The sequence below is a fragment of the Esox lucius genome, chromosome 5 (assembly GCF_011004845.1).
Source record: "Esox lucius isolate fEsoLuc1 chromosome 5, fEsoLuc1.pri, whole genome shotgun sequence".
Lineage (NCBI taxonomy): Eukaryota > Metazoa > Chordata > Actinopteri > Esociformes > Esocidae > Esox > Esox lucius.
In genome coordinates this window covers 12,998,724-13,019,896 of record NC_047573.1, presented here as the reverse complement: position 1 = coordinate 13,019,896, position 21,173 = coordinate 12,998,724, and the positions used below count along the sequence as shown (strand labels likewise).

The 21,173-nt window shown below is 43.0% G+C and overlaps 1 protein-coding gene across 8 annotated transcripts in view; it reads left to right on the top strand.

Annotated features, from left to right (window-relative positions):
* The window catches only part of pcdh15b (protocadherin-related 15b), a 214,139-nt gene that overhangs the window by 99,497 nt on the left and 93,469 nt on the right, over positions 1–21,173 (top strand). For all 8 annotated transcript variants that reach the window (XR_004575762.1, XM_020046964.2, XM_020046963.2 and 5 more), the window contains 6 exons: positions 2,382–2,588; positions 5,876–6,010; positions 10,577–10,726; positions 11,634–11,827; positions 13,366–13,498; positions 14,067–14,146. Coding sequence is in view for 7 of the 8 variants with exons in the window: in XM_020046964.2 (XP_019902523.2) it covers positions 2,382–2,588; positions 5,876–6,010; positions 10,577–10,726; positions 11,634–11,827; positions 13,366–13,498; positions 14,067–14,146 (899 nt within the window). In the remaining variant the exon portion in view is untranslated. The remainder of the gene's footprint in view (positions 1–2,381; positions 2,589–5,875; positions 6,011–10,576; positions 10,727–11,633; positions 11,828–13,365; positions 13,499–14,066; positions 14,147–21,173) is intronic.

The window sequence follows — 21,173 nt, the reverse complement described above, 5'->3', positions numbered from 1 at the left end:
CATACCGTGAAAATGTTTGATGTGTCATACCGTGTATATGTTTGTTTTGTCACACCTTGGGTATGTTTGTTGTGTCATACCGTTTGTATGTTTGTTGTGTCATGCTTGCACTTCTGCGTGCTGGTGGCCAGATTGTTAGTGTTATCGATCGGGTAGTAGGCCTGAGTGATTTTTTGTTTTTGGAATCGGTTGGGGGAAGGTGATGCAGAGAGTGCCCTCCGCTCGCTCCTTCCTCGTTTTCCCTCTGTCCCTCTAGCTTGAGCTGAGCAGCAGGCAGCCACCCCCCGTTTGCGCTATATTGGAAAGATCCTTCTCAGATGACAGACAGGCAGGGCTGAGAAGTGAATGCTTTACAATGACTATGGCAAGAGAGAGAAAGGCGGCCTACCACACAGTGCTGCTCCAGCCAGGCTGTAAGAGGGGGAGAGATCAGTTCTGCAGTAACCCCATTTACCAGTCTGCCCTGTCTGCTGACAGTTATAGAGTGCTAATCCTTCTCAGTGAGAAAGCTCTTTCTCTCTTTTGTAAAGGAGAAAGAATACACACTGATTATATTTCCATAAGCATCTGTTTGTGCTGGAAACCACTGAACGTATTTCTTTTTAGGCTTCATTGAGTTTGATCTTGCCAGGCTGCAAATACAACATAATGTATTGTTCCCTGGGGTTGTGGTAAATATAGACACACAGAGTGATACAGATCCACCAGCCTTTAACAATGGAGGGAAGCTTTCAAACTTCTTGTTTGACATCTGTTGCTGACACTCTTCCAATGTATTTATTTTTATTTATTAATAAATTAGTGCAAATAAATTCAATAGAATTCTATGTATGTGTGATTTACCCTTTATCACCAACAGATAGATGTCATCCAACACTTTTCCCACTATTGGAATTAAATCAAGCCCCACGTTATGCCTTTAGTTCTGCACCATTACACCACTTAAAATATTTTATAATTGTATTAATTGCCTTTTATTCCTTTTGATCTGGTTGCTGCTTGCGGGTAGTTATAAAGATGTCTCTTGTGGGTGGGGCAGTGGTCTTGGTTGTTTTCCATTAGCACCGTGCAAAGTTTTTTTTAGACAAGATGTTCCTGTGCCCAGTAGATGTTACTTAAAGTTGCTCGTTCCTTTGCCCAGTAATTGAGGACCATGTCTGCCACCAGCTTAACACATTGGCTTCCACGTTGAGTCATCACAAGACTGGCACAGAGTTGAGGAGGGCGGTTCATGGTGATTTCACTGAAAATAATAATTGCGGTTTTCCCCAATTCACAAGTGTAGTCCTGAATGTAGTGTCTGAATACTTACGTGAGGGAGATATTTCTTAAATATTACTTAAAATTTGTTTTTGCTTTGTCTTCGTGGGTTTTGTGCCAAAAAAGTTAATTCAAGAAATTATGAATTCAGTCTACAACAAAACAAAATGTGGTGTATGTGAATAGGTCTGAATGCTTTCTGAAGGCTTATCTGAAGGCTGTATATTATATTTCTAAGTGCCATTTCATCAAAACCCGATTCACCCCTGACACTAAGCTTTTTCTATTTGCATTTCTTCATGTATATGTTTAAGTAGGCCAGTCAGTTAATGAAACAAACCCCAGTCACTGGATGTTGTGGAGCCTCTGACAGGAGGCAGTTCTTGAGGAGGAGGTATGATGACAGCCCCTTTGAACATGGGGGCTTATGGCAAATTCTGCTGGTTGATATTGGAAACGAAGGCCTTCATTTGGTCATCAGTCATGCACAGTGTTTATTTGTGGGGCACAGCCATCACCCCTCTACAGTATATTGTTGTTGTCATGATCAATAAATGCATGCCCGTCTCATTACTCTGTATTGACTTGACCATGCTGATTGGACACAGACTGGATCAAAATCACTGATGAGGAAAATAAAACTAGCGGCCCTGTTAGGATTAATGAGTTTTCAGTCCTCTCCCATGTTTGTTGGAACAGTGTATAATGTTAAAGGAACAATAACTCACCACATTTACAAAGATGACTTACCCAAAAGCTTGCTGGTTTGAATCCTTTCGCTGACAAGGTAAAACATCTGTTTTGCCCTTGAGCAAAGCACTTAATCCTAGTTAGTCTGTCTGGATAAGACAATCTGCTAAATGGCATGAGTGTAATTCAACCTTATGATTTTTATCTTTGGAATGCTTAGCGCTTGAGCCAAACATGATTTGTTCCTCTAATGATTTTTGATGGACAATACCGGTCTGCATGCACTTGACTCGTTTTTTTGAGGGGGTTTTATTACAGAGAAAACCATATTGAAAACAAGTATATCTGGGAGGTACTTCCTACATTTGTCCAATAAGAACACAACATTTTTTTATCCGTTGCAAAACAAATATTTTTTCATTCTCTTTTAGGCAGAGCAGGACAATGGCCACCCCCTGCCTGCCTTTGCTACCCTCCACATTGAGGTTCTGGATGAGAACAACCAGGCACCGTATTTCCAGGAGACCACCTACCAGGGGTTCATCATTGAGTCAGCGCCAGTGGGAACCACAGTGTTCACCAATGACAGACTCACCTCCCTGCTGGGCATCAACATCCTGGACAACGATGTTGAAGAAGTAAGTTCTCATATCCAACTAGGCACTTAGTACGTGCTTTGTCATTAATCAGCAATTAATTTGTTGTGTAGATCTTAATGAGACAGAGTTCACCAGTTTATGATAAGATGAAGCTAATCATCTTACATTACATAACGTAAATTAAAAAAAAACTTCCTAGTCTTCTTCTAGTGTTCTAGGGGCAAGCACTTTTCCCCAGCTGACAGTCTTGGACTGTACACCAAGACTTGCTTAGTCTTTGTCTTGCTTAGTCTTTGAAGTGGGAGTGTCTTTTTCTTTTTAACCTGAGGAACTGGATGTAGGAAATTTTTTTCCTATAAATGACTCAGATTGTTCTCTTTCTGGGTGTAGCCTGATCCAGAGATCACTACAACCTATTGAGTGGTTTCTTTCGTATCTATCTGAAGCTGGATAAGGCCATGTGGGTTGGATTATTTAGGGAAACCCCATGCTAATGGAAGCTGTGTTATCTCCTGCTGTGCGATGGGAGGGGGGACCTCTACTAACACACAGCTATTTGTTAAGTGTCTGGGTTGATTATTATTCTAATTACTTTTGCCGCAGCTGAATTTATTTATGTCTCTCTCTGTCCGGCGGTCAACGGCGTAAGTTCAATATCCACTAAAGCAGCATCAACAATATCCACAGTGCTGAGGAGTGCATATTAGTAATGAAGGCTGTCACCAGCCTGGAATGCGCCAGTATTGAGAGACTGGCTGCATCTCAAATTGCACTCTAGTATTCGCCATATAATGCAGTATCTTTGACCAGGGCCATATCCAGACTCTAATACTGAACAGATTGTTCATTGGGACACATGCACTGTATTACTTGTGGGATGGGCAGTGGATAATGCTCCACTTTGTATTACATGTCTGTGTTCATACATATACCAGACCAAGTGTCGCTTTGCATGTGCAGAACACAACCGAAACACAATGGAAGGGATTAGAGCCATTTAACGTCCTGAGGCAGGTTGCGATTGGCACCACAGACCCAGCAGCACCGCCAAACAAATACCGTGGACAAGCAACAAATAAGACAAATAAGTATGTAAACATCAGGGCCATAGACTGCCTGCTGAGGTATTACATAAAGATGTTCAATCATTTTAGTGATTCATTGTTGCACAGACAATATATTTCATAGTAATATAAATTGTGTGAGTGTATTATTTTTTAGTCATTTTTGTTGGTCACAGAAGAAGAGAATAACACAGACGAAGTTCATAAAGATACATGGTTGTAATTTATCTGCGGTCCTGTAGACAGAGATGATCAAGTTAGTTCTTGAGCAAATCTCTCCTAACTTTGTGAAAACCTACTGAGCGATAAAGTCATCACTGCCCTGCTATGTGCAGTAGTCAGTGCAATCCTCCTCATTTGGTCAGGAAACTGTACAGAGAGGAGAATTACGCTATTCAGATAAAAATACACAAGTAACTTGGTAGAAATCACTAATTAGCAATTTTCCCAAGGCTGATGTTGCAGTAGATAGCCTAGTGGCCTAGGGCATGGGGCTAGTGAACCAAATGCTTGCTCGTTCTAATTCCTGATACAGAAAGTCTTGTTGTTCTGTCCGTGAGCCAGACAGTCCTTAGCATATTAAACTGGGAAAAAACACAAAAAGGAACAAGGCAAGTCTAGTTCAGCCGCCCCCAATTAAAAGTAACTGTTACTGCCCTCACTGGGCCCGAACGCAGGTTTTCCACTTGAGAAGCTGTGTCCTTAACCACCACGCCGCAGTGCAACATATTTTAATATTTGCTAGACACCATTAAGCATTGTGTTAAACTGACTGACGTTTCTTATTAAGTTTACCTCCACCAGATGTATACAATGTATAGCTTTTGCCACTGGCCGTTTTAACAGCTTATTAGCCAGTAATAGGCTTACTAGTATCTAGTAACTTACTACTTGGAAGTTATAAGAATTGAGCAATTTCTAGCGACACTGAAGATGAACTTTACACTGCTAAAGCAATTTTATTTCATGGCACACATTTTTTTTTTCATTCATTCGTGAATGACAGTGATACAATAACTATTAATATAGGTGACAATAACTGACTTTTCCGTCAAGTGAAAAGACACTAGAACAGTGGAAACCCCTACTGTACTCTTTTACTGCCCAGTTGGTTTTGATCTAGCCTATATTATCCCAAAAGGCATGCATGGATGCATACTTCGAAAATCCACCAGAAATATTCACAATATAACCGTTAACAGTTTTAGTTTAGGCTTACTACAACGTAGCAACTGAAGGTTGTAGCCATCAAAGTTTTTGCCGCACCGCGAAATCGCTCAGAGAAGATCCAAATCCTCCTATTTCAGGTCCAAATCCTCCCCATTTTACTCAATGGCCTTTGTGCCCTGGCATGTGTCCTTGGTGCCCTAAATATTTTTGTGACACTGAAGGCCAAATGGCCTTGCCCCTAAATGACGAAATTCCAAGCCTCACTCACTCAGTAACAAACATTTGCTTACGCGGTCCGTCAATGAGTGTATTTAAAAAATGTATATAATGCAATCTATACACATATGATAATTCCAAAATGCATTTCCATGGAGCTCCTGGAAATAGCTAGTACCAATCTGCTTGATCAACTGATTTTCAGCATCAGGAGAAACAATAGCTAAAGTATGTCCACATTACTTAACATTACAGAGTACAGTACATTATTTTAAAAAGATGACTGGGATTTGAAAAATAACTTTCTCTTGGTGTTGAAGCTGAACTGATCTAATTAGAATAATTTGCCCACCAAAGTACTTAGCCTGTTGGCAAAGTCTTTACCAATATCTTTTGATCTGTGTCGAGAAGAGATATCGGCAATGTGACTCAGTCTCTTCCGGATCCCTCACCTTCCTGTGAATAACTTTGATAACTGCCTCATGCAGAGTAAGTGGCAATGTCCCCTCATCACTGGATTGTCTAAGGGTTTTAGGGGTCACAGAAGGTCCCTGAACATTCTATACAAGTCTCAGGGTAAATTATCCTGACTGCACGCCTTAACATTCTGAAAGGGTAGGATTATTTCTGGTATTATTTCCACTAGTGAGATTTCTACATTTAGGAAAATAGAATCTATTTGGTTCAGAGGGGATATCACATGTTTTAAATGTTTTTCTTGCCCTTGCATACATTTCCTTCTCCAAATGTTTTATTCGAAACTGACTGACTAGGTTTCATCACCTTGCTTTCATCAAACCAAGCCTGGTCATTTCTGATGTTGTTTGTGGACGTATGCCACTTAAAGTTCTGTGATTTTTTTTCCTTCCCTTGAAGACGAAAGATCCGATGGTGCAGGTGTCCTTGGACAGCTACAGCACGGTCTTCTCAGTGACACCTTCAGGGATTACTCGATATCTGACACTGCTGAAACCAGTGGACCGTGAAGTGCAGGACAGCTACACGTTCACAGTAAGACTAGATCTAACAAACACCGCCCTGTTGGGCTCTCTACTTCCTCCCTCTTTTCTCCCCTTTTTTTTTCACTCCACCCCCCCTCCTCCCATATATCTCTTTTCTTTCTATTCCCTCCATCTCTCCCTCCGTCCCACCCTTCACTCTCTGTCTTTCGGGTCTTATTCTCCACCGCCGTTGCGTTAGTCCCTGTCACAGAACCCTGCACATCCGGAACTGGAATCCACAGTCACAGTTGTTCCCTGCAGCCCTTATACCGGAATGGCAATAGGTTCTATTTAATACCACGGCAGTAGATCACTGAGGTGCTTCTTTTCTCGTTCCTTGAAATTCAGAACTGGAATTTCAACCCCGATAGATGCATTTTCCAATGTCCTGAAATGTTTTGACAATATTTTATTTTCCTTATTCTTCTTTCACATTGTGTCCTCAGCTAACATTATGCTGGTTTCTTTTCTTTCATTCTTTTATTTTATGGTTTTATCTGGTTGTGATTGAGTGCATCACAAATTCTTTCTAAGCTTCATGATCATTACAATGTTGTCTAAGCTTCATGATCAGAACAATGTTGTTTAGTTTGACTAAGAATAATACTCTATTGTCGCGCGCACAAAAGTCTCCTGCTTCCATCTGCCCAGCTTACCACTGGAAGAGGGCCTTTTAATTTCTGTGTGTTTCTTTGTTTATATGACTCAACATGTGTGTATGTACATGCTTGTACAGAGTGTATGCACATAGAACAAAAGTAAAAAAGTGAAATGCCTGTTTTTTTATTTTATTGATTGTCGACCGAAGAGAAAGCAATCAGTGTAAAAGCACTCATTGAAAAATTAAATTGTGGCAAAAGATAGATGGTGAATCCTTAATGTAATGGAATGCAGTAGCCTTTCATTATTTTTGCAGTCCCCTGAGCCAACACCTACAAAGTTTCAATGAGGAAACCAGTACTATACGGTGCTGTCATGCAGTAATCCTCTGTGATACTGGCTAGTGCTACAATCTGGCCTCACAGCGTTTAATTACAAGCTGTACCTTTTGAAGTGTAGTATTATATGGTATGTTACCTTAGGTTTCCTTTCATTACGCTACCAATGGAATCGCAGTCTTACAATAATTTACGGATTATAAGCAGAAATTGTAACTCCCTGTGGTTTTAAACTTTGAAATCAGTTTGCAGCTTAACCATCCATTCACCACCCCTGTCCACAACATCAAAGCAAACCCCCAATCTAGTAGTACCAAATAGAACACATTATACATATTCACAGTGTCCCAGATTTGCAAAACACAGAAAAAGCATAGTTCTCCATGAGCACCACACAGGAAAACACATCATAGTTCTCAATTAGCACCACACAGGAAAACACAGGAAAACACATCATAGTTCTCAATTAGCACCACACAGGAAAACACATCATAGTTCTCAATTAGCACCACACAGGAAAACACATCATAGTTCTCAATTAGCACCACACAGCAAATCACAGGAAAACACATCATAGTTCTCAATTAGCACCACACAGCAAAACACAGGAAAACACATCATAGTTCTCAATTAGCACCACACAGCAAAACACAGGAAAACACATCATAGTTCTCAATTAGCACCACACAGCAAAACACAGGAAAACACATCATAGTTCTCAATTAGAACCACACAGGAAAACACATCATAGTTCTCAATTAGCACCACACAGCAAAACACAGGAAAACACATCATAGTTCTCAATTAGAACCACACAGGAAAACACATCATAGTTCTCAATTAGCACCACACAGCAAAACACAGGAAAACACATCATAGTTCTCAATTAGCACCACACAGCAAAACACAGGAAAACACATCATAGTTCTCAATTAGCACCACACAGCAAAACACAGGAAAACACATCATAGTTCTCAATTAGAACCACACAGGAAAACACATCATAGTTCTCAATTAGCACCACAAAGCAAAACACAGGAAAACACATCATAGTTCTCAATTAGCACCACACAGCAAAACACAGGAAAACACATCATAGTTCTCAATTAGAATCACACAGCAAAACACAGGAAAACACATCATAGTTCTCAATTAGCACCACACAGGAAAACACATCATAGTTTTCCATCAGCACGGCAAAACATAGTTCAGCACGGTGGAGCCCAACACAACGCATCATAATAGGAAAGAGTACACTGCTAATTTCCATACTCTTCTTCCATAATGGGAAATGGTGTATTTATTCTTCTCTCTGCAAAGAAATTGACACTGAGTTATTTGCTATTCCCAAAGAACAAATATGTATCTTTTCATTTGGCACATGTCACCCAACGGTTGTATTACTGCGCCTGCCAACCATAGTCTGGTCAGCTGTTGAAATTGCCAAGTGCCATGCAGTCCAAAACCAGAACTGGAATTGGTCCAATAAGAAGATCAATTTATCTTGCTCTCCTCAACACAACTCGGTTTTTAAATGGAGAGATTTTCTTTTTCAACCTTGTGTTATGTCTTATGAATATGTGCTTTTGCTGGCCATATCGTCAGGAGCTTTTCTAACTATTTCGGTCTGGATATCTTTTAGTGATTCAAGAGCAGGAGCTCCGTCAAAAAACATTAGAATGTGAAATTATTGTGGAAAGTCTCCAACGTCTAACTTGCCAGAAAATGTGTTTGCATGTGTGTGTGCGTATCTGTGCGTGTGTGTGCTTATGTGTCTACAGCCTCAAGTCTGGGGCAACGGAGTTAGCATTCGGTTAGCATTCTGAGCACTCGGCCATGCCTTGGCAGTCACAGATTGATTAAAATACTGAGACCAAGCGAGCTTGTCTGGAAAGTCTACCCATGCTGATACAATGCTGAGTTAAATGATGGATCTGTCTCACAAAACCAACGCTACCCAGTCAGTCAATGCCTCAACATGTGTTTCCTCTCTGTCATTACCATAAAGGAGTCCATTCAGCTGTGCCTTCCTGTGCGTTATGTTTCAATACATATTCAGTCAAGGTATGTTGACTTGATTTTATTAATATGGCTTTGTGGCCACTATATCTCACCCAACAAGACACCCATTCTGGAAAATCACATCGCATCATCTTCCGCTTAATCCGGGGCCGGGTCGCGGATTCTGGAAAATATCAGTTCAAATAACCACTACTCTCCAAATGATGGTTTAATGCTTAAAATAAGACTATTCTCCTTTGCCTTTATGTCTTACCTAGAGGTTGTGTTCTGTATGTTCTATTTTTGCGAGCTTGATGGGAACTGGTGGAGGTTGGTGATGCTGGCTGACACAGAGCAGGACTGGCACAGGCTGCCTCATACTGTCAAGGGCAGAGCATTGCACCAGAAACTCAGAGAAAAAACAACTCTTTGACATTTTCTCTGCCCACCACCATCTATGGGAACAGTGGAGGAGCCGGCAGCACTTTTCCGTCAATATTTTGAAGTGTGTTGTTGCTAAGCACTATGGACATTACGAAATACTAAAGGCTTGTGTCTCAATTCCAGTTCACCAACACTCGCTGCTGTGTTTTTCCGTGGGCCTGTTGTTTCTGCTACTGTCATTGTATATATTTTTTTATTGAAGATTACAATAAAACTAGAAAAACAGGTGTAAAGTACTTTGGGAAATATGCTATTTTATCTACTGCTCATCTGAGGATCATGGCGCTTCTCTTGCTCCTTCCCACTTCTAGGATGTCCTTAGTTTTTGAAGTCTATGTTGGTCTCAATAAATTAATGTGTGTGGTTTTATGTTTTAAAGTTTACAGAGGGATACTTGTTGATACTTTCATGGCACCCATATTGTGGGGTTGGTGCACTAGGAATCTTGGTCTGACACATCGATCCATGCTTGCATGAACACACACACATAAAGTAACTCTGACCCAGGCATCCATATTCCCTATCCTTATCCCTAACACTTACTCTAACCCTACAGTAAACCTAACTGAAAATACCTACACCTAATTTCACATTATTTTGATTTAGTGGAAACACCAATGCTACTGAATTGTAGGAGTATAAATTAGCAAATCCACATTATTGGGTCTGTTCTCTTTATCTAATGAAATATAACACATAATTAGACAACAATCATGATTGGAGTTGGAAAAGTGCTAAATACAATATGCACCCTGAAAACAGACAGAGCAAACATTAAAGGGTTCGTTTCGCCAGCACAGATTAACCTACTCCCTGACAACAAACAAACAAGCTCAATGGAAAATCACTACTGAGTTTGACATTTTAGTCCAAGACTAGGCTTATTGTGTCAGTGAAACCGGCACTAAAGTGTTGAAACACAGTTGCTTGGAAAATAGTCCTCGAAAGAAGGAATCCAGCAAGAAAGCCATAAAGCAGCCCGGCTCTAGGAAATGGCCAGTCCACTTCTGACTGTGCAGGGTGGAGATTATGAAAGTACAATGGCATTTTAAAGCCAATCAAGATATTCAAATCTTCAGATGGCCAGCAGTTCATAAATACAAATGAAAATGTCAGGTGGCTTTCTATAACCAGGCATTTAAAAATAATAATATTCCTCTCTCTTTCTCACACCCTGTCTCTCTCCTCTACAGATGGTGGCATCAGATGGAGTTCAGGAGAGCACTCCCGTGACCGTTCATATCACAGTGATCGATGCCAATGACAACACTCCGACCTTCCCCAATGCCTCCTACAGTGTCAATGTTTACACAGACATGCAGCCCGGGGAAACAGTATTACGCGTAATCAATATGCCATACTCACTCACTGTTTTTACAAACAATCCACTTACTTAGTGTAATAGCATTAGTAGACCTGATTCATTAATGGATTATAGCGGGAATAATTGTGGTAGCAGCTTGTTTGACTTAGCTTTCTGTAGGGTACTGCGTCTACTGCAATAGGCCGTTTTCCTCCGTGCCCAGGGACGATTGTGGGTAATTTGTTATAACCCCTGTTTTGTAGTCAGAGCATGCGCTCGCTGTAGTCAGTCACTGTGATACAGGCAACAAACAACTGACAAAAAGGTCAAGATCAGGCAGTTTAATCTCTTTGCTTTCTGATCTGAAGACTACCTCTCAGAGCAACTGGTTAGGCTTCAGACGTGTGCTAATAATGACGCACGTGAGAGTTCACTTATGCTTGTGAGGGGAAGACTGAAGAATGATCACGTTACTGATTATTTTAGGTAAAGCCTCAGAATGATGTGTGGCACCACAATCACATTATGGATGTTGGCATGCTGTAGTTATCCTCCACTTTACCCACACACTGCAGTGTTCTGCTCCAAAGCCCTTCATACTCAATCCCTCCTACAGGTTGAATAAGGCAGATTTCTTCACGGACAAGTGCATGCATTGGGAACCAGTAGCTGCGCAGTAACTATACATTAACGCCAGAGCTCTGGGTATACACTCTATAATCCACTTGTTAATATATTTTTATATATTTATTCTGTTAAAAGCATTTCAATTTAGCCCTAAAAAGGCTAGTTTTTGGACATTTTAGTCCAAAAAGGCAAGTTCTCCCAAGTGTTAATATATCAGCATTTGTACGTTTTCTTTAATTCAGGGGAAAGGATGTGCGTAGATGGCTTTACACTGGACACTGTCGATGCTGACAATTTGGATCAATGTATCCTCCCCCCAGGTGATGGCCCTGGATGCTGACGAGGGCCCCAACGGACTCCTGACCTACACCATCCTGGCGGGGGATCAAGGTCACTTCGTCATCAATAACCGCTCAGGAGTGATCACGGCGGTGCCTGGCATCTCCCTGGCCGTGGGACGCACCTATGCCCTGACCGTGAAGGCCATGGATAATGGCCCAGAGTCCCAGAGGAGGTGAGGTTATTAGGGGAACCTGGTTAGCCCTCAAGGGTGGGGGCCTGGAAGTGGCGGTGGGGTGGGGTGAGCGGAGGACGAGCGCGTGGGCCGCAGGATAGAGAGGCGGAGTAGGGCGGTGGAGGCAGGCAACTGGCGTGGACAGTAAAGGCTGAGTCGCAGAGGGACAGTCACTTTCCATTTGGTCTGCAGCAGTCCCAGACTCACTCCCTCGCTGCATCTTTCTCTTTTTCTCTCTCATTTCTCTGCTCTCATTCTCCCTGCCCCGCTCTCTCCTAAATCGATTGTGTTGTGAAGGGTAACACTTTCTGCAAGGGAAATATCCCTGAAACAATGTGCCAATAGATATTACTCACAGGACTGGCCAATCTGGCACCCAAAGCGGAAATGAAAGGCTTTTCACAATAATTGGCTATGCCTACCCTCCAACTCAATTTAATCTGTGTCGCCTTTGTGGCCTCTGTAAAGCTCGGTGGCCATGGAATCAATACAGCATACAACAGTCTAAAATAGAAAGAGATTTTACATGTGCAAGAAATGTAGGTATAGAATTAGGAGCTGACTTGTGTCTGTGTACTATATGCGAAGGGAAGACAATTATGGCACACACTGGATGGGTTCAGAAGCAGCACTGAATTTCATCATTCCCTTTGCTGGAACAACGCAGGTAAACGTTTCCTCACACAAAGACTTGCAGAAGCCTTTGTTTTCAGAAGTCAAGGACAGAGACGCAATCCAAGGTGGTGATGATGATGATTAGTGGTGTGAATATGTTTCTAATGACTGGGAACCACGTACTGTATTCTGGTGGCATCTTGTCGAGCAGGGAAATAGACTCTGGTAATAGCAAAAGCAGCAGGTGTGTAATTATTTACATTGGCCAGATGGGGACGTAACCATTGACGGTTGGAAACCCAGATAAAAGTAATAGGAACATTTCACTGCTTAGTTTCAAAGTTTTACAAGAGGGAGAGTTGGCCTTGACGTAGATTTATAAGTCTGTGTTTGGCAAATGCCCCGGATCACAACATGCTGCCTATCCTATAAAACCACTTGATTGATGCATCCCATGGCCATGATTGCTCCAGTGGGCTAACATCTTAAAATAACAAGTCTTGAAAGTCACTCATATAGCTCTCTGAAATACATGTCATTCATCATTAACTTTTGTTTATTCTATACAGGGACAATTTAGACACTTGGTGCTTAATGTTCGATGGATACAAGGATTCAGATGTCTCTAGTGAAGTATCTCGTTTAATAGAAGCTGATTAGAACAAAAAGGAAATAAACATACCATGATCTCAGAAAATCCCAGTATCTACAATACATTTTAGCTGGCTTATATGCCATCTTTTCCAACATATGTATAGATTTAGATTTTGTTCCATGAAACCCCAAACCAAACTGAAATCACACACAACCAGCACAACACTACATTTTACTCCACAAGCACCGCAATTGTCATACAGCCTCTGTTTAACCTAGAAACTATTTTACCCTCTTATCTCTCTCATGTCTCTTATCTCCGCACCCAGGAGCTCCATCACCTCGGTGTATATTGAGGTGCTGCCCCCCAACAACCAGAGCCCTCCACGCTTCCACCGCCTCCTCTACAGCCTAGAGGTCAGCGAGGCCATGCGGACCGGAGCGTCTCTGCTCAGTATGCAGGTGAAACCCTGGGGACGTGGCTTCTTCACAATACTGCGCTGTTCTGTAGTACAGGCGTAGCACGATGTAGCCTGATCTGTATCTCGAGTGGGACATTTGGTGGCACCGGTAGGATCTGCTTCAGAAACTCCCCTGTCATTGTCAGTCCACACATGTACGCGCCACACTGCTGCTGACGACAACAAGGCTTTTTAGTCTGTTTCGGAAGAGACTGAGACGGTTAGAAATGTTACTGTATATTCTGTATATACAAGAAATTATTATAAGAAATAATTGCCTGTTTGTTTAGACCCCTGCAGGCTGTTGACGTCATTACTTTATCGGTGACTGCTAAAGTTACCAAGCTATTGTTCGTAATGCATCAGGTAAAAAATTTACTGGATATTGCTGAGTAAAGTCTTTCATGGTATTATTCATAGTCTTGTGAAATTGGGTTTGATCTTGCCGCATTGCAATTATGGATTTAATGTAGTGCCTTGCCATGCTTTTTTGGGAGTCTTTATGAAAGCATTTGAATTGGCGTTTGACAGGAACATGACAGATCCTCTCTGTCTCTGTGTCTCTACAGGCAGAAGACCGTGAAGGAGATCCCATTACCTACAGCATCCAGCACGGGGATCCCCACCAACACTTTGAGCTCTCCCAAACGTACGTGAGCTAACGTTAGTCATCAGCGACACAACCTATTAGAATGGTGAATTTATCCATTAAACATAGCCACCAAAAGTGTTTCCCTGTTACAAAGTGGTATATTTGGAAAATTATTTTTGAAGAAAGTAGACTGGTTTTAGAGAGTGTTTTGCCTGGATGTGTAATATGTGTAGACCTCCCATTACAGATTAACTGAACATCTCCCTTTTAGTGATTAAAGAAGATTAAAGGACTAAAGACCCTAAATGAAATCATTGTGTAGGTAGTGTTTCCAACATGTAAGATTTTGAAAACATCTTGTCATTGTGCTCTGTAGTTTGAAAGCTAGGTATAGCAAGTTTCCATATTTTTCCCACAAATCTTTCCCATGAATCACATGTTGTTGCATGTGATTCATGTGTAGGGATGTGGTGTCTGTACTCCTGCATTGTTAATAAGTCAAAACTCCATGGTTTTCAAAACTAGTTCCCTACATTAGCTATCATCCAAACCAACAACAGGTATATCAGGGTCACTACACTACATTCAACCCGTTAAATTAGAAAGAGATTACTGTAGATAGTTAGCTAATAGATATACAGCAATGAAAACAATGACTCCAATCACTCCGTGGCTGGTTTGCTGCTTTAGAAAACAGTGACTGTTGGAAAGCCAACCACTATGCTCAGAGTTGGGGAGTAACGGATTACAAGTTAAAAAAAAAACAGTAACTGTAATCTGTTACATTACCAACAAAATATTGTAATCGGATTACAGATGATTTAGAAAAAATGTAGGATTACTTTGGATTACTTCAACTGAAAAACAATAGGTGCGTGAAATAATTATGAAAAAATATGTATGTTTGAGTTTTTTATTTAATGTTATAAAAGCATTGTTATTTGAACCATAATATTAATTGCGCGGCTCAGTTGTGTGTGTGATCATCATGCAATGGTGACAGAGGAAGTGCTAGTTTAAATGTATCCGGTTTTGGTTGGTTGGATGGCTGGTAAAAACAGACATGGCATGACAAAAGTGGGAAACAAGTTAATAAAGGGGGACTTGACAGATGGGTTATCATTCAAATATTTTATATTTGAAGGACTTACACTACCGTTACTGTTTTGTTGGGAATTTGTATTTCTATTTTTAATATCTAAATAAATCAAACATATTTTTGTGAGTCTTATTTAAAACTCTGTATGTAGAAATTACTATTATTATTCATTATTTTGACATGACAAAAGTGGTAAACAATTAAACAAAGGGGGACTTGACAGATGGGTTATCTTTCAAATTATGTGTTTTTTTCATTATAGTAAGAAAGTTTAAGGTTTAAGTTTCAGTTTATTTATCAAATTCACCGAAAAACATAGCGTCGTCCTGCACAATGAAATTCTTATCACATAGCACCCGACATCTACGTAGTAAGTATTAAGCCAAAAAAAGCGATAAAATACATAACAGTGTAAACTATAGCCAAACTAAGACATATTGTTACAAAGTGAAATTAAATTGACTATTTGTGCTATAAAAACACAATATCTTAAAACATCTTAAGACTTCAGTGTCGTTTTTGCCTAAAACAATACGTAAAGCACTTCCCCCAATAGAAGAAACAGTGCAACCTAGTCGGAATTCTAGCATAATCATCACAGAAAGAATATATATTGTCATTTGATAATAAGATAATGATCACTTCATTCTCCATTTTATTACGTTAAAAATATGCTCATACACAAGACATCCAGTTCGCTTCAATGTACATCCAGTTAGGGCTGGATGCTGAAGTCCAGGCCACTTTCCAGTCCGTCCAGAGCATTCCCTTCATCGCCCATCTGTCCGGCTCAACATCCGGCTCAACATCCCTCCTCACCCGTCCGTCCGGCTCAACATCCTTTGTTGCTCGTCCGTCCTGCTAAACATCATCTCGAGGGCTCCCCCTAGCGAGGACGTCCATGTGACCGGGGTGGACGTCCACGTCGCTACGAGGGATGTAGCCCCTACTGAAGCTACGGATATCTTTTTATATACAACAATGTCAATACCCTTTTCGAGTAATTGCCATACATTTTTCAACAATGTTTTGAAGCAATTAAAAACAAGAATAAAACACAAATAACAGAACAGGCTTAAGCAGCATTACAAAAGTGGACAGGTAACTTGTAACTGTAACAGATTACATTTAAAAAGTAACCTACCCAACCCTGACTATGCTAAATGAACCATGCTATATAAATTTAAATCGAGAGCAATATGTTCGTTGTCGGTGCAGTTTGTCCATCGCAGTAACCATAAACAGATTTACTTTAGGCTTACTATAATGTAGCTACTGAAGCTTGTTGACAGCAACGTTTTAGTCTAGTTATACAGTACCTATAATGAAAACAATGGCTCCAATCACTCCATGGTTCGTTTCTTTAAAAACAATGACAGTTGAACAGCCAACCACTACTCTATGTGAATCGAAATCGAGAGCAATATGTTCCTTGTCAGTGCAGTTCATTGCAAAATTACCGTAACATTTTTTACTTTAGGCTTACTATAAGGGTAGAAAATTGCCTGCAGGCAGCCACTCATTCACTCAGTCAGTCAGTCAGTCAGAAAGAGACATTCGCTCTTAATAGCCGGCTCTGCTTACGCGGTCCGGCAAAAACTACAACACACTTTAGGGAGGAATGAGATTGACCTCATTATCTCATAGTTGTCGTTGTTAATTGATAGCTCTTTGATACAACAACATGTACAATAGCCGATGGCCACTACTTGCATCTGTCTATCCTCTCTGGTAAATTATAATACTGTTTGATTTGAAATTCTGGACAATACCACAGTTGACCACAGAGCAACTGCTTGTGTTATTTTACAAATAAATTGTTCATAGATAACCAAACATCAGTTGCCTAGTAACAAAATAAACGGACAGTTAATAATGATTATCTTCTAACCCTCGATACGAAACCGCAGTCATCTATATTTAGCCTCTGTACTTGCCTCCCTGGCTCATAGCACTATGAATGTTTTAGGAATCTCATAATTTGAACATACACTGAACAAAATTATTAACGCAACACTTTTATTTTGAACTGCCACCTTAACGTGGTGGAGGGGTTTGAGTACCCCTCCACCACGCACGCGAGCCCCAAGGAGCGACCAGGCCCGAAGGAGCGACGTGGGGCCGCCTTCCCGTGGGCTCACCACCCACAGGAGGGACCATAAGGGGTCGGTGCGTAGAGGATTGGGCGGCTGTCGAAGGCAGGGGCCTAGACAACCCGATCCCTGGACACGGAAACTAGCTCTAGGGACGTGGAACGTCACCTCGCTGGCGGGGAAGGAGCCTGAGATCGTGTGTGAGGTTGAGAGGTTCCAACTAGAGGTAGTCGGGATCACCTCTACGCACGGCTTGGGCTCTGGAACCACATTCCTTGAGAGAGGATGGACTCTTCACCACTCTGGAGTTGCCCATGGTGAGAGGCGGCGGGCTGGTGTGGGTTTGCTTATAGCTCCCCAGCTCTGCTGCCATGTGTTGGAGTTTACCCCGGTGAACGAGAGGGTCGTTTCCCTGCGCCTTCGGGTCGGGGATAGGTCTCCCACTGTTGTTTGTGCCTACGGGCCAGTGCAGAGGACCCAACCTTATTGGAGTCTCTGGGAGGGGTGCTGGAAAGTGCTCCAACTGGGGACTCTATCGTTCTACTGGGGGACTTCAACGCCCACGTGGGCAACGACAGTGACACCTGGATGGGTGTGATTGGGAGGAACGGCCCCCCTGATCTGAACCCGAGTGGTGTTCAGTTATTAGACTTCTGTGCTAATCACAGTTTGTCCATAACGAACACCATGTTCAAGCATAAGGGTGTCCATCAGTGCACATGGCACCAGGACACCCTAGGCCGCAGGTCGATGATCGACTTTGTTGTCGTTTCATCTGACCTGCGGCCGTATGTCTTGGACACTCGGGTGAAGAGAGGGGCTGAGCTGTCAACTGATCACCACCTGGTGGTGAGTTGGATCCGATGGCGGGGGAGGAAGCTGGACAGACTCGGCAGGCCCAAGCGTACTGTAAGGGTCTGCTGGGAACGTCTGGCCGAGTCTCCTGTCAGAGAGATCTTTAACTCCCACATCCGGCAGAGCTTCGACTGGATCCCGAGGGAGGCTGGAGATATTGAGTCCGAGTGGACCATGTTGTCCACCGCCATTGTCGAAGCGGCCGTTCGGAGCTGTGGCCGTAAGGTCTCCGGTGCCTGTCGAGGCGGCAATCCCCGAACCCGGTGTTGGACACCGGAAGTAAGGGATGCCGTCAAGCTGAAGAAGGAGTCCTATCAGGCCTGGTTGGCTTGTGGAGGCAAAAACTCGGGCCTGGGAGGAGTTCGGTGAGGCCATGGAGAAGGACTATCAGCTGGCCTCGAAGAGATTCTGGCAAACCTTCCGGCGCCTCAGGAGAGGGAAACAGTGCCCTACCAACGCTGTTTACAGTAGAGGTGGGCAGCTGTTGACCTCAACTGGGGATGTCGTTCGGGCGGTGGAAGGAGTACTTCGAGGATCTCCTCAATCCCGCCGTCACGTCTTCCATTGAGGAAGCAGAGGATGAGGGCTCAGAGGTGGACTCGTCCATCACCCGGGCTGAAGTCACTGAGGTGGTCAAGAAAGTCCTCGGTGGCAAGGCACCGGGGGTGGATGAGATCCGTCCTGAGTACCTCAAGTCTCTGGATGTTGTGGGGCTGTCTTGGTTGACATGCCTGTGCAACATCGCGTGGCGGTCGGGGACAGTGCCTTTGGGATGGCAGACCGGGGTGGTGGTCCCTTTTTTTAAGAAGGGGGACCGGAGGGTGTGTTCCAACTATAGGGAGTTAGGGTTACCCTAACCCTGGGAAAGTCTATGCCAGGGTTCTGGAGAGGAGAATACGGCCGATAGTAGAACCTCGGATTCAGGAGAAACAGTGTGGTTTTCGTCCGGGCCGTGGAACACTGGACCAGCTCTATACCCTCTACAGGGTGTTGGAGGGTTCATGGGAGTTTGCCCAACCAATCCACATGTGTTTTGTGGATTTGGAGAAGGCATTCGACTGTGTCCCTCGCTGCATCCTGTGGAGAGTGCTTCGGGAATATTGGGTCCTGGGTCCTTTGCTAAGGGCTGTCAGGTCCCTGTACGACCGAAGCAGGAGCTTGGTCCGCATTGCCGGCAGTAAGTCAGACTTGTTCCCAGTGCATGTTGGACTCCGGCAGGGCTGCCCTTTGTCGCCGGTTCTGTTCATAATTTTTATGGACAGAATTTCTAGGCGCAGCCAGGGGCCGTAGGGTGTCAGGTTTGGGGACCACACGATTTCGTGTCTGCTCTTTGCGGATGATGTTGTCGTGTTGGCCCCTTCAAACCAGGAACTTCAGCATGCACTGGGACGGTTTGCAGCAGAGTGTGAAGTGGTGGGGATGAGAATCAGTACCTCCAAATCCGAGGCCATGGTCCTCAGTCGGAAAAGGGTGGCGTGCCCACTTCAGGTTGGTGGAGAGTGCCTGCCTCAAGTGGAGGAGTTTAAGTATCTAGGGGTCTTGTTCACGAGTGAGGGAAGGATGGAACGGGAGATTGACAGACGGATCGGTGCAGCTTCTGCAGTAATGTGGTCGATGTATCAGTCTGTCGTGGTGAAGAAAGAGCTGAGCCGCAAGGCGAAGCTCTCGATTTACCGGTCAATCTACGTTCCTACTCTCACCTATGGTCATGAGCTTTGGGTCATGACCGAAAGGACAATATCCCTGATACAGGTGGCCAAAATGAGCTTTCTCCGCAGGGTGGCTGGGCGATCCCTTAGAGATAGGGTGAGATGCTCGGTCACCCGGGAGGAGCTCAGAGTAGAGCCGCTGCTCCTCCACATCGAGAGGGGTCAGCTGAGGTGGCTTGGGCATCTGTTTCGGATGCCTCCAGAATGCCTTCCTGGGAAGGTGTTCCGGTCCCGTCCCACCGGGAGGAGACCCAGAGGAAGACCTAGGACACGCTGGAGGGACTATGTCTCCCGGCTAGCCTGGGAACGCCTCGGTGTCCCCCCGGAAGAGCTGGAGGAAGTGTCTGGGGAGAGGGATGTCTGGGCATCTCTGCTTAAACTGCTGCCCCCGCGACCCGGCCCTGGATGAAGCGGAAGAAGATGGATGGATGGACTTTTTTCCCCCATATATCATGAGCTGAACTCAAAGATCTAAGACGAGCAATTTCGCACAGCCATTGAAGAGGAGTGGACCAACATTCCACAGGCCACAATCAACAACCTGATCAACTCTATGCGAAGGAGATGTGTTGCACTGCGTGAGGCAAATGGTGGTCACACCAGATACTGACTGGTTTTCAGGCCTCCCCGGACCCCCCCAATACAGTGAAACTGCACATTTTAGAGTGGCCTTTTATTGTGGCCCGCCTAAGGCACACCTGTGCAATAATCATGCTGTCTAATCAGCATCTTGATATGCCACACCTGTGAGGTGGATGGATTATCTCGGCAAAGGAAAATGCTCACTAACACAGATTTAGACAGATTTGTGAACAATATTTGAGAGAAATAGGCCTTTTGTGTACATAAAGTCTTAGATCTTTGAGTTCAGCTCATGATAAATGGGGGAAAAAACTAAAGTGTTGCGGTTATAATGTTGTTCGGTGTATTACTTTATGGTTTGACAAAGGATATTTTCTCGCTGTATTGGTCATTGTTTTTTAAAACTGGATTACAAGGGATTCAATTAATTTGTGCCTGTATAGTGGAGACAAAAGTTGGACATGTCCTTTAAGTGCATATAAATATAATTAATGAAATGGAAGTCATTGACTTTTTCTGCTCTCTTGTTTTTTTCAATTTTTTTTCTTTGATTCTATTTCTATGCATTTAATCCTATCCAATAGGCGAAATCCAGAAAGAAAACCGTTTTAAAAAACTCGGCCTTCTGGCAGAAAGTGTAGATACGATTATCCCTAGCATCTCAAATGCATAATTAATAAGTAATAAATGAATTAAAACCCAAACAATTTTCTACCCTTTTGAAAAACAGACCGCATATCAGACGA